This window comes from Anneissia japonica, unplaced genomic scaffold (genome assembly GCF_011630105.1).
Source record: "Anneissia japonica isolate Jap-2015-1 unplaced genomic scaffold, ASM1163010v1 scaffold287712_len2945570_cov188, whole genome shotgun sequence".
Lineage (NCBI taxonomy): Eukaryota > Metazoa > Echinodermata > Crinoidea > Comatulida > Comatulidae > Anneissia > Anneissia japonica.
Genome location: NW_022704401.1, coordinates 2,626,565 through 2,638,969, shown reverse-complemented (window position 1 = coordinate 2,638,969; position 12,405 = coordinate 2,626,565). Strand labels below are relative to the sequence as shown.

The 12,405-nt window shown below is 33.6% G+C and overlaps 1 protein-coding gene across 3 annotated transcripts in view; it reads left to right on the top strand.

Annotated features, from left to right (window-relative positions):
• LOC117104672 (nck-associated protein 1-like) overlaps positions 1 to 12,405 on the top strand; it is a 59,117-nt gene that overhangs the window by 10,875 nt on the left and 35,837 nt on the right. For all 3 annotated transcript variants that reach the window (XM_033245555.1, XM_033245554.1, XM_033245557.1), the window contains exons 2-9: positions 804 to 914; positions 1,517 to 1,609; positions 4,329 to 4,385; positions 5,171 to 5,313; positions 5,583 to 5,673; positions 6,674 to 6,811; positions 10,438 to 10,486; positions 11,347 to 11,500. In XM_033245555.1, coding sequence (XP_033101446.1) covers positions 804 to 914; positions 1,517 to 1,609; positions 4,329 to 4,385; positions 5,171 to 5,313; positions 5,583 to 5,673; positions 6,674 to 6,811; positions 10,438 to 10,486; positions 11,347 to 11,500 — 836 coding nt within the window. The remainder of the gene's footprint in view (positions 1 to 803; positions 915 to 1,516; positions 1,610 to 4,328; positions 4,386 to 5,170; positions 5,314 to 5,582; positions 5,674 to 6,673; positions 6,812 to 10,437; positions 10,487 to 11,346; positions 11,501 to 12,405) is intronic.

Genomic DNA, 12,405 nt, shown 5'->3' with positions numbered 1-12,405 from the left:
CATTTTGTTTTACATCGCGATGCGAAGTTCGATGTGGATTTTCTGCAGACTTCAGTCAGGGCTCACGCTAACCGATCGACAAGTCGGCTTGCATGAAACTATTTTGGTTTTACGGCAAAAAAAATCAACTGCTGTGGCATAGGTATTTGAAGAAGGCCTAAAATAAAACAAAAAGGTTTTAATACTTGCTGAAATACATCGTTTTTTTCATTTAGATCTCCATTTTTCACTAACTCCATGCGACATTTTTTTTCTGTCGTATGAGTATTCAAAAATAAAGTATATATATACGTGTATACGTATATATACTGTATATACGTGTATATATACCGTAGGTGTATACGTGTATATATATGTGTATATGTATATGTGTATATGTATATATATATATATATATATATATATACACGTATATATATATAGGGCCTGTATACTTTTTAAGTCATGTATCATGCATAGGAACGTTGATGCCTGCAAGGCTCTGGTTTTATTTTCCAGTTACATCTGCTCACTTGTTCTGCGCATAGAGACTCGTATTTTGCGCAATATAAATGAATAACCTTTAACCTTTACAGTACAGAGAAGCTGTAATACTTTTAATTTTGGCAATTGTAAGTCAATTTCAGTAAATCAGACATTATTTTAAAGCTTATATTGTAGAAAATATGAATATATTATTAATTATTATTATTATTCAACTTCCATTTCAAAAATTAAGTTTTAGACAACCTTTGATAATACTTATAAAGTACAATCGCTATGAAATTTATTTCCTTCAAAGTTTATATTTCTCTCAAACATAGGCTTGTCAGGACCCAAAATCTAAACCCCCTTTCTTGTCTGAGAAAGCATTAGAAGCATGTGTGAAGAAGATTGTCAACAGGTTTCCAACAACAGATATGAGCAATGATCATGTAAGTTTTAATCTTGTTTTTGTAGTAGTTTTTGTTATGAATTCTTTAATGTAATAATGGATTCTGAAAAGGTGTCAATAGTTCTCAACCAGCAAGTACAAAAAAATAGGAAAATATAAGGCATGGCTAGACTTTTTTGGAATTGAAGATTGTATAACAACTAACAGTAAAGTTAATATGAGGGAAGAGATTTTTAGAAGCCTTTTTTTGTTCATAACTGGTATTCTACTGTATGTCACACACCTTAGAAGAAACCGCTTAAACAGACCGATTTCAGATACTGTAGGCACTTTATATAGCAACTCAGACATATAGAAAATATCAATAATTCTAGATTTATATAGCATGTCATGTTGAAACAACCTCAAGGTGCATCAAAATGCAGTTACCAGTATATTGAATGTTACAACAAGAGTGCACAATTACCACAAAAAAACAAAAAAAAATGTCACACTTTGAAAATCTGTCAGATTTTTTTTACAAATGATAACAAAGGCTTGGCTAGAATCTGAAAATTACAACATAAAGTATTATGGTTAGAAATGCTTTTTTTATGTTTTTAATTCCCAGTATTAATGCTTGTTATGTCTGATTTTCCACAGGGCCAGTTGAATGCTATTGATCATAGGAAAGGAGATATAATGAAGGTTCTTTCGATTTATTACTTAACTTTCAGAGATATCCTTGACTACAAGGTAAGTCTTTTCACTATTATTATATTTAATGGGAGTTATATAGCGCACATATCCAGAAAATTGCTCAAGGTGCGTTTTTTCCCGTTGTCAGTGGATCCAGAATAAATCAACACAGCCTCCTCTGCACCCTCGAAAGTATTAAGCTATGTTACGACGATCACTACTATCTGATGCAAGTTAATGAGAAATCCAGTCAAGGTTGCATCACATTCTATCGTATGTCTACACGAGAGTTACACGGATAGTTATAGCACTTATACACTGATAAGTTGAAGATTGAAGTGATTTCTATTGATCTCATGATGTTTCAATAAACGACAAGACAGAAATTACATTAGTTATATGCTAGGCCGATTGCAATGGCGAGGGCCTTCCTGGGCTTAGGACTGCTTTGGTAGGCCATCCCAACTATCGATAAATAAAAGGCATTTATTACGTTTAACAAATAATTGTTTCATCTTCACCTGGTAGAGCATTCTGTAAAAGTGCAATAGCTTTTAAACCGAGCTATCTACCACATGTACAAAAATGTTGTTCTTGCTAGAATGTGTGAATTGCAGTGGCTAAAGATAAGGCTACCGTATTAGCTGTAATCTCAGAATCATGTATCTTGCCCGCATTCGCTGTATCACGTTCAGCTGTACCTTTAGCCATAATGAACAAACTACCACGGTATGACACGAACATTTATATGAATTTTACATAGAACGGTAGCAATAGAAATTTATTCTGTAATGTTTTATTTGGATTTCCATTGACAATTATAATATAAAAAAAAACAACTAAAAAAGGTAATTTTAAAGATGCCTTGGTTAATATTATTAACCAACTAGGCCTAGAATTGTCGTGAAAACGAGACTGTACTGTAGTCAAGCTACAGATGTTATTGCAATCAACATGTGGTAAGCCAATTCATAAGCGGGGTGGCCTGATGTTCCTTCGGATGGGAGCCTTGCCAATCTGGTCACTTGTCGGTGTTGGCTTGCAGGTTGAAGCGCGTGTTTTCTATCAGGAGATCCCATTCATACTGTACGGTTGGTGTCAACCTCAAAACAAGTGCTTGTTCGGTAACTACAATATCACTGACGGAACTAGTCTTAAGTTATGTGTGTAGTCACTATTATTAATTTAATTCTGAATCTTTCACCTCCTACCATTTACCAATTCATACTCCTGGTTGAAGGGAGACAAATGCAGATAAAGTGTCTTTGTCAAGAATACAAACAGTGTGACGAGCATCTATCTCGAACCATAACCCCCAAACTGAATGCCTTACACACTGCGCCACACGGTTTGCTCAAAACCCTACCTACAGAAAACTTCTTTGGAAAATATATTGGGGATTAAAACTAAGTCACACTTGGGGCCCGTTCGAGCAAAAAACGCCAACCATATTCCGTTTATTTCACCGGGTAATCGCGCTGAGCACTCAGCGGGTGGTCGACCGTTCGAGCAAGTTTTAGCTCACGGTAAATAACTACTCCGGAAGAAAAACTTATCCCATGGTCAACAACCCATTCTTTGTTTCTTGCTACTGCTGCTATTAACCGGCCCACGTACACACAGTGCGGCACGGTGGAACGATAATGTAGCTCAATAATTTATAATGGCTGCTTTAAAATCTGTAGCCTACGTAGGCTAGTTTATTCAAGTTTATTTCTCCGAATAATGGTAAATCTACAAATCAATCGCGTAGCTTAGCTATATGCTACTAAATTTAGACTTCGTCGTGCATTTGTGAGGAGGCGAAGGAGAGCTGCAACCACGCCTGGGCCGTAACCTATTGAATTTGGCGCTAGGCTGTGGGACTTTTGGAAAAACAATTAAGGTTGATTTATCATCGCCTCCGGCTCCATGGTCATTCCATACACGGTATTCTACCCAGAAATTTGGTGGTCAAAATTGTCGTGGATAATCCAGATGGAAAGGTAATTAGACTAGTGTCCGAGCGGTTTTAGAAAGTGTGTACCGGTAAATTAACTGGTGAATCGCATGGATATTTTTTCGCTCGAACGGGCCCTTAGTACTATTTTGTGCCTACTTTGTACAATGTAAATTTTGATGATCATGTATACAACCTTAATTGTATTAATTACTTATTGAGTAATTTGTGAATAAGATGTATTTTTGATAGTTTTGTACTGTTGTTTGTAATATACATGTAGGCCAATATTTTAATATTTTTATTGGTTGAACAAACGATTTCAGCCTACAAGATACCTGTTTTGGTGTTTTTATGCCTTGAATGAATGAATAAAAAAAAAATAAATATAACTGATGAATGATAATTGTTTAGATAGCACATTAGCAATTTTGCATACTCACTAATGTATTCGAGTGAGGCATTTATTCCTAATGTGACTCTGGAGGGGGTGTTTATTTGAGGGGACACGTATTTGAATAAATGCGGTATCAATATTCCAGTGTATTACTGGGAGTTCCATCATCTAAATGTTCTGTATGTTAATAAACTTGTCTGATGGTAGAATGTGGAAACTTTAATGAGATTTAATTTTTATTAATTTTTTTCTCATTGACAGATTTCCTTAGAAATGTTGCAATTGACTGCTAATATAAAAGTCTACGTCAAGCATACAGGAAAAAAAACTATTTTATATATACGTCTGTTAGTTGATGAGGATATTGCTAAAAGCAAATATTCATTAACATAAAGTCTGATTATATAGTAATTCAAGTGTAATTATATTTTGTACTTTAGGACCATGTAGCTGAGTTGTTGGTGATAATTGATGCCTGTAGTGTGCGCTTTGATATTGTAAGTTGACTTTAATGTTGTATACAGGATTAAGATGCGTCTGAACAGGAGAGAGCTATAGAGATCTTACTTCTCAACCAGCCTACTGCAAAACATTTTGTTTTACAAAGTGTATCTTGTAACTAATACTTGTTAAAGTTCATTCTTTAAAAGTATTCAAACAATCTCGCCAAGACAGCCCATTAATTATCTATAAAAAATTTAATTATTGCCGTAGAAATGTTTAGACAATTGTAATGCCCTAAAATGTATGCTTACTACAAATATTTTAAAACGCCCTCAAGTTTGTCAAGTAATGGGACATCAGATTCAATGTTGTCCATTTGATTTGCATTAAATTTCAATCTTGATATAATAAAGTTATTTGAATCTGGTGTGTGAAGCTGGTCCACAGATACACTATCAGGGTTTAATATTGTATTGTTTTCAGTAAACTGCCAGTTCACAAATTAAATCTGTTTTGACTGGTTTTGACTGTTTTTGTACATGTATTTTAATTTTTCTCTTCCAATGAATAACCAGATTATAAACTACATACGCCCATATGCAATACTTTACAAGACTACATTATATCTGTTTTTTTCTATTGAAGATGTTTTTGGTTTCTATTGTAATGCTGCTGTATTTTTGTAATCATTTCAATGTTCTTGATGTGATATTGTAATTAATTGCATTGCTTCTCCGTGATCGGGATTTGACATAGGCTTTTAAATGTTTTGTATCCTTTATTTCATACTGTATTTTTATTGGATAAAGCAATTTTATATACATTTGTTCTTCTATAGACAACCAATTTTGATTTAACAAAAGGGTACCTGGATATGGTTTGCACCTACATCTCAATAATGATCCTCCTAGCTAGGGTGGAGGACCGTAAAGCTATGCTGGGGCTCTACAACCAGGCTTTCTACCTATCCAATAACAAAGTGTAGGTTATCTTTTTACTTTTTTTTGCTACATTGTATTTGTAGTACCCATTTCACCTTGACAAATATTTATCAAAATATAATAATAATACAGTATAATAATTATCTCTATTTTAAACAAGCAAAACATGTTTCAACAAAAGGTGTTCTTCTACAAGTCTCTATAGAAAAGCACCGAAAAAAATTATCAATGTAAAATTAACAGTGGTAAATATTAATAAATTTACATTGATCTTATACAATATCTTTTATGTTTATTCTGAATTTTCAGAGAACCTAATTTTCATCGTCTTGGTAAACTGATTGTAGATTTTGAGCAGCCTACCAGGCAATTGCTAGAAGAATTCACACCGCACACAAAGGTTTCATGTTGTATTAATTTTCACATATTGTCTTTGAAATTCAAAATTATTGTTATTATTATTACTGTTTATTTTTAGTTCTTTGTATACAAAATACATGCCTGTAGAATACCGTATATTTTTTAATGTAAGATGAGGCTTAAAATATTAAATTACCATTGAAAAATAGGGAGTTGTCTTATACGCACAACATAAAAAATGTTTGATTTAAGTATGGTCACCATGTACGCTTTACGAGCCAAAGATGAATGCCATACAAGACGGTTGTTTAAATTTAAAAGTTTTAATTAAAGCTCTTAATGCTGGTACAATGAAATCCATCAACTTTACCAATCCTACACCTTGCGCTTATATGGCATTTTGAAGGCTAAATGCAGGCTTGATCCCAGTGTATCGTATGGAAGGAGGAATTCCCACTCTAAAATGAGGAGTCGTTTTATACATCCGGCATACAAAAATTGTCCAAAAATTCTTCTTAATCCGGAGTCGTCTCCAGATGAGTTGGCACTCAAATTTGCTAGTTAGGCCTCACAAAATCTTTGTTTTAGAAAAAGATGATTTTTCTATTTTAAAAGTAAAATAAATATAAAGCTAATAATTATGTTCCTTTAACCCATATTTAGAACTGTAAATTGTGAGTAGATTTAAATCACAAGCTGCGATGTACATAAAAAGCTGTCAGTAGCAAATTTCAGGCAGTTTTTTATGCTTGAGCATGAGATGAACTGTTTATTTTATTTTTTGTTAAACTGAAATGCAATTATATATTTGGAAATCCTACTGTAGAATTGAACATATCTAAATCCCATATATTTGGATTGTAGCATTTTCAATTTCTGATAATATGGAGTGGAATTAATAACAGAGTGAAGCGTTTCTACTTAAAAATTACTCAGAATTTAAGCAGTGAGCTTTACTCTCGTCAGTACAGTACCAGTAGTTATTATGAATGCATAGTTTTATACTATATTCTGTTAATGTTTATACTTTGTTTTTGAAGTGCCTCAGCTTTGCATTGTTCTCCCTTCAACAAATCTACCCACGTCGAAACCTCGGTGCTGATCAATGGCGGGCGCAGGAGATGCTCAGTATCATTACAAAGCCTGCTGTTATGCTGAACCCAGCACAGAGTGATACAGTAAGTCATATTTGCAGTTCACTACAATAAAATGCCAGCTGGATTTTATTGCATATAGCCAAAAAAAGATTCAAATTTTGGTGAAGTAATCTCATCAAATTATTATATTGTAGTGTGCTGTGTAATAAAGATTTAAGAATTTCATATTCTCAAATAAGAACAGAATACAATGCTTCAAGTGCACTTGTGTGATGCAATTTTTTGATCTAAACACAAACCTTGAATATGTAAGTTTAAATAGGAACTATACTAATGTGGCTCATTTCCTGATGCATGTTGATCAAATAAATAGCAATTTAACTTGTTTATTGTTGCCTTATTCTCTTTGTACTTCTACATCAGGAAGAGCCACGTCTTGTGGCCAATAGAAATAGTACAACCTCCATAGATTTATATGGGTTTTATAAAAGACAGGTGGGCTAATTTTTCATGAATTTGCATAATGCTGAATGACCTGCATTTGGCCTTGTTCCAAAAAGTATCTAATATATTGCATGTCGACATATTAACTTCTCAAAAATGATTGTTTTGCAAAATGTCTGAAATATTAACAAGTAAATTACTAATAAAATCAAGAGCAAAAATGCATGTAAAACTCGAGCTGTCGAGTGCCTAAATACTCAATGATACGCAGGTTTGTTATGGGTGATTCTATTTTCTTTTATGTTCAAGGAAAAAAATTTATCATCCTTGACCTTAACCTTGTTTTTCCTAAAATTAAATCACCTCTTAGGTTATTATGTACCATTCCACCAATTTTATGGTGATTCATTTCTTAGTTTTTTTTTAATCTTGGTAACAGACTAACAGACATACAGTGGTGAATACATAACCTCCTTAGTGGAGGTAATAATGATTTGGTCTAATATCATGCTGATTAGAAGAAGTACAAAACAAATATAGTATTGGATTAAATTCCAAATCATTCCATTATTTAAAAAGTTAGTGGTGATTATTGGCCATTCGACTAAATAGAAGGAGGTTTACAACTACTGTAGTGTAATCCAAGCTCTGAAGTTTTATTAAAGAGAGATTTATAAATTCTTGACTTGAAAATGCATGATATAAGTAATTTTGTTACTTCCTCATGTTTTCATGCATCTTACCAAGGGGAAAGGCAAACAAATCTCCTTCTCATATTAGTCTAGCCAATCTGTGACAAAATTGTAATGAACCTAGAACTAATTGCAACAGAGATAATTTTTGCAAAATTTGTTCCTGAAATATTCACATAATAACATACTAAAAGTCCAAAAAAATCCAACCAGTTGAAGAGAGTTAATTTTAAAGATATTTAATGAGTTAACATCCAACGATTTATTTTGTCACATCCTACTAATTCTGCGTTGGAGCGTATAAAAGCCTATTGTTGCTAACAACAAAAAATTAAAGCATAATGGACACCCACGGTTGGTAACACAAAGATCATTGTACGCAGCTGCTGTCCAGTATCCTGCATAGGGATAATGAATATCATTAAATAAAAAATATGTTAGGTTTAATACCAGTAACAGATACTAACTGTGTAGTAATGTTCTGGGTCATACTCAATGGTGGCGCCAGAATTTCCCGACGAGGAGATGCCCCAAACGACAGCAAATTGGGTGTGGTGGGCGTCGCTCAAAATCTTTTGGAAGTAGTCCAGGAGCGTGCAAATCACCCGAAAAATATGAAAATTTAGGTGTGTCAAAGGCTTATTTAGTCGATTTTAGAGTCTACTAATAGTAATATGTATGTAGAAAATACATATAAGTATTTTCTCCCAGACAAATTCTGACTTTTCTGGTCATACTGCAGGGGGAAGACAAGATATTAAAAAGCTTTCATTATAAAATTTGGAATAAAAATATATAAAATAAAAGTACAAGATGAAACGATGATGCATTTAAGACAAAAGTAGGCCTACCAACACAAAACTATTTAATTTTGGCGATACAACACAGATACGATCGTGGTACAAACATTTACTATTAGACCTACCTACTTCAATATATTAGGTCTACCGAATGATTACAAAGACATAATTACAAAGTGTCAAAATAGTAACATTGATATCTTTTGAAATAGTTTTGAACATTTTGATCGCTCATTTTAGAATGTATCCTGGTGTTGTCTTTGTCACTATGTTCAGTTTCTTGATTTTATATTCATGGTAGAGTAGGGGTTAGTTATGAATGTATTTTTCGATTGTCTTGCTTGTATTTCTGTATATTTTGAGATTATTGTATTAAATTTTAAGAACAGTGCACAAAACTTTGCATTGATCATTGTGGTACCGACGCGTCTGGTCTTATTCGACTGCATTCGCGCGTGGGCAACTATCTTATTTTAATTTTTTTTTTTTTTTTTGGAACAACAGGCTTTCCTACACTTCAGTGCAGCAGCTGGGCAATATGGCACAATAAACCATTGGATATTAACTCATTAAATATCTTTAAAAGTAACAATGTTCCCCTGATTGGATTTTTTCCTACTTTTAGTATGTTATTTTATGTATATTTCTGAAACAGATTCGGCAAATATTATTACTGTTGCAATTAGTTCTAGGTCAAACCACAGATAGACTGGACTAAATGCCTATTCATGGATTGAGTGGAATGAAAATGTTAAAAATAGAACGATAGTAAAATATACATGTGAATGACATGATTCTTCATTGATTGGTGTTTATGCATTTTATGTTATGGTGAGTGAGATCATATAAAGAAGTTTTTTGTATCATAGCTTGCTTCCCATGATAAATACAGTCAACTTCTATGTCTACTGTGCTTAAGTAAAAAATGAATCAATGTCAAATTATTTTCCATGCCACTTTATTTTTCTTATCCTAATTATGATAAATCAAAGTATAATAAAGTTGATAATTGCCACTTCTACCTCAGGTAAATAATCACTACATTACATTTCCCACACACTTGGACCTCAGTAAGCAATCCTACATTTTTAGTACTGTTTGCCATTTGTTATGCACTCTAAAACAGTCCTGGATACACAGGGTACTGCGATAGGCATGCATCTACCTGTCACTGAAGTTAGTCATCACAACCGTAGTTCACTGATCCAGTGGTTGTGGATCCTAAGATCCATTGCAGGATGTACACTAATAAACAAACATAAAAAGAATCACAGTTGGTTTCAATGTAGGGAATATTTTATTTAACATTCAGGTTGTGAATGAAATTCATGAATTTAAGTGTAACTTTATACTCACAGTTCTTGAATTCCTATTCCAACAAATTTTTATTTTCTATTTCCAATTCTTATTTATTTGCTGTAGGCTAGGTTCAGTGTCAGTGTTGTGTTATTTATTGTGATTGTATGTACAGTAATCATGTTTTCATGGTCAATCGCAATTTGGCTGAAAAGCTACAAAAACAATATTTTTGAATAAAACTTAGCACATATGTGACAAAAATAATAAAAAATGTAATAATTATTTTAATTTAATAAAAGTCAGACTTATTACTAATCATTCTTTTAAATCAAACAATTTATCAATGCCACTTTGTATTTGACTTAGGTGATGTTGACTATATTTAAAATAATAATCTCAATAGTTAATAATTCAATCATTTGTTTTACTTAGTAAAATTGATTGCTATTCTATTTTAAAATTATTTTTTCAGATGCGGTGTGAGTACTTTTCTTTGGATGCGATGGAGCGATGGATCATACGTAAGTAACATGTTTAACTATTGATTTGTTTAAATTCATTGTTTATTGGTTGCATGTTTGAAAGGGTGAGTATTAAAATGTAGGTTTTTTTTTAGATTCTCTCCGTCACAATGCCCATGGTGGTCGCATAAATGCCTAGGGTGGTTGTATCAATACCTACGGTTGTCACTTAAATGTCTACAGTAGTCACATCAATGCCTATGGTGGTAGCATCGAATTCGAGTCAACTCGGCCCCGGCCCCAAATCAACTCGGCCTCATGTCAACTCGACCCTAAGTCAACTCGGCCCCAAGTCAACTCGGTCCCATGTTAATTCGCCCCAAGTCAACTCGGCCCCAAGTAGTCAACTCTGCCCCAATTTACTGTGAAATTTACTAAATAATTACCAAAATATATTTGAATGCAAAGCCAAAATTAAAGTGTTTTAAACCATTATAAATATTTCAGTGCCGGCCTTTAAATAGAGGGATTCCAAAGCTGCTGAAGGCTGCTAAAACCCAAGTCCCAAAAGTGGTCTTTAATTGAGGGGAGACCTATACTCAGTAAATTATATATTTATTTTTCCCCCTTGACCCCACCTGGGTAGGTTTTTTCTTTGATTGCACCGGGCATTCTTGGCAGCTTCACACCTAAGGGCCTGTCATTAAATCTTACACTGGGACCCATCATCACCTAGCTACGCTGCTGTTCCAAGGAGCAAGTTTATGCTATATTTAAGCTTGTCATTTCTCAAGATAATTTATAATTTTTCTAATGAATTCACCCACTGCAAAATTATATGTCCATTTTTTCCATGCAGTTTGTATGGTTTGGTGTTTTAAATTTGGTATTTTTGTTCTTGATCTGGTTTCATTATCCAGTGGGTTTCATGGTGTGTCCTAACTTACTGAACCAGCCAAGAGCAGTGAATCTGTGGAAGCCTGCATTACAAGGAGGTTACTGCATTACCCTCTTCCGTGATGAAGTTCTCACGTTCCATAAATACATTGAGGTCTTTTTCGATTCTATCAAGGGGTAAATATTTCAGTGTCATAAAATTATTTTATTTTTTATTTTATTTTTTTAAATTTCATTTCATAATTGCCATTATATTGGAACATAATTTGTTCTATGTTTGTGTCATTTTAGTCCATAGTTTACTTTAAGTTTAAGTTTATTCAATTCACATAGCAGTTTATCTTATTAATATGTACACTATGGCTTCGAACGAACAAGACGTGCTTAGCACCGGCTCTCTGATTTTCCTGGTAGAAATCGATCCTAAAGTTAAAAAACTTATAGTGAACCTCAAGGATACACCATCTATTCCTGTCAAGGCAAATCTGAGCAGTGAATTCACTATTGATGAGTTATTACAAGCCAGGAAAACTATATTTGAGGCTGCCAGAGATAAGTACCATGACGATATTCAACATGGCGTCGGGATTGAGACGGACACCACCGGGACATTGAATGGTCCTACAATGAAAATATTAAGTACATTTTCCACTTGTAACTTGTAACTTGTCACGTAGATCAGTGGATATTGCTGCTGATGACATTAAAGAGCTCTGTCTTTATCTGTTTGGTCATCGGAAAAGTTTTCCAAAGTCTTGCTTGAGCTCTGCAAGTCAGCCCAATCCCAAGCCAGTTAAACAAGCTACCACTGCTACCCAAATAGGTATCGACGCCATTATACCCGAACCCGTTACAGAACCAATTCTGTCGACCATACTCAAGGTCATATTAGCGGTACAATCTGATATCAAATCACTTGATCGCAAACTTTCAGAACAAATTTCAAATATTAGTGAACAAATTTCTGTTCATTTATATGAAAAAGAAAAAAATGATAAAATTGACAAACTAGGAAAGGAATATGATGCGCCCCATTCTACTATTGATATGCTAATGAGGTGTTCTTCTCAAAGTGAAGAAGG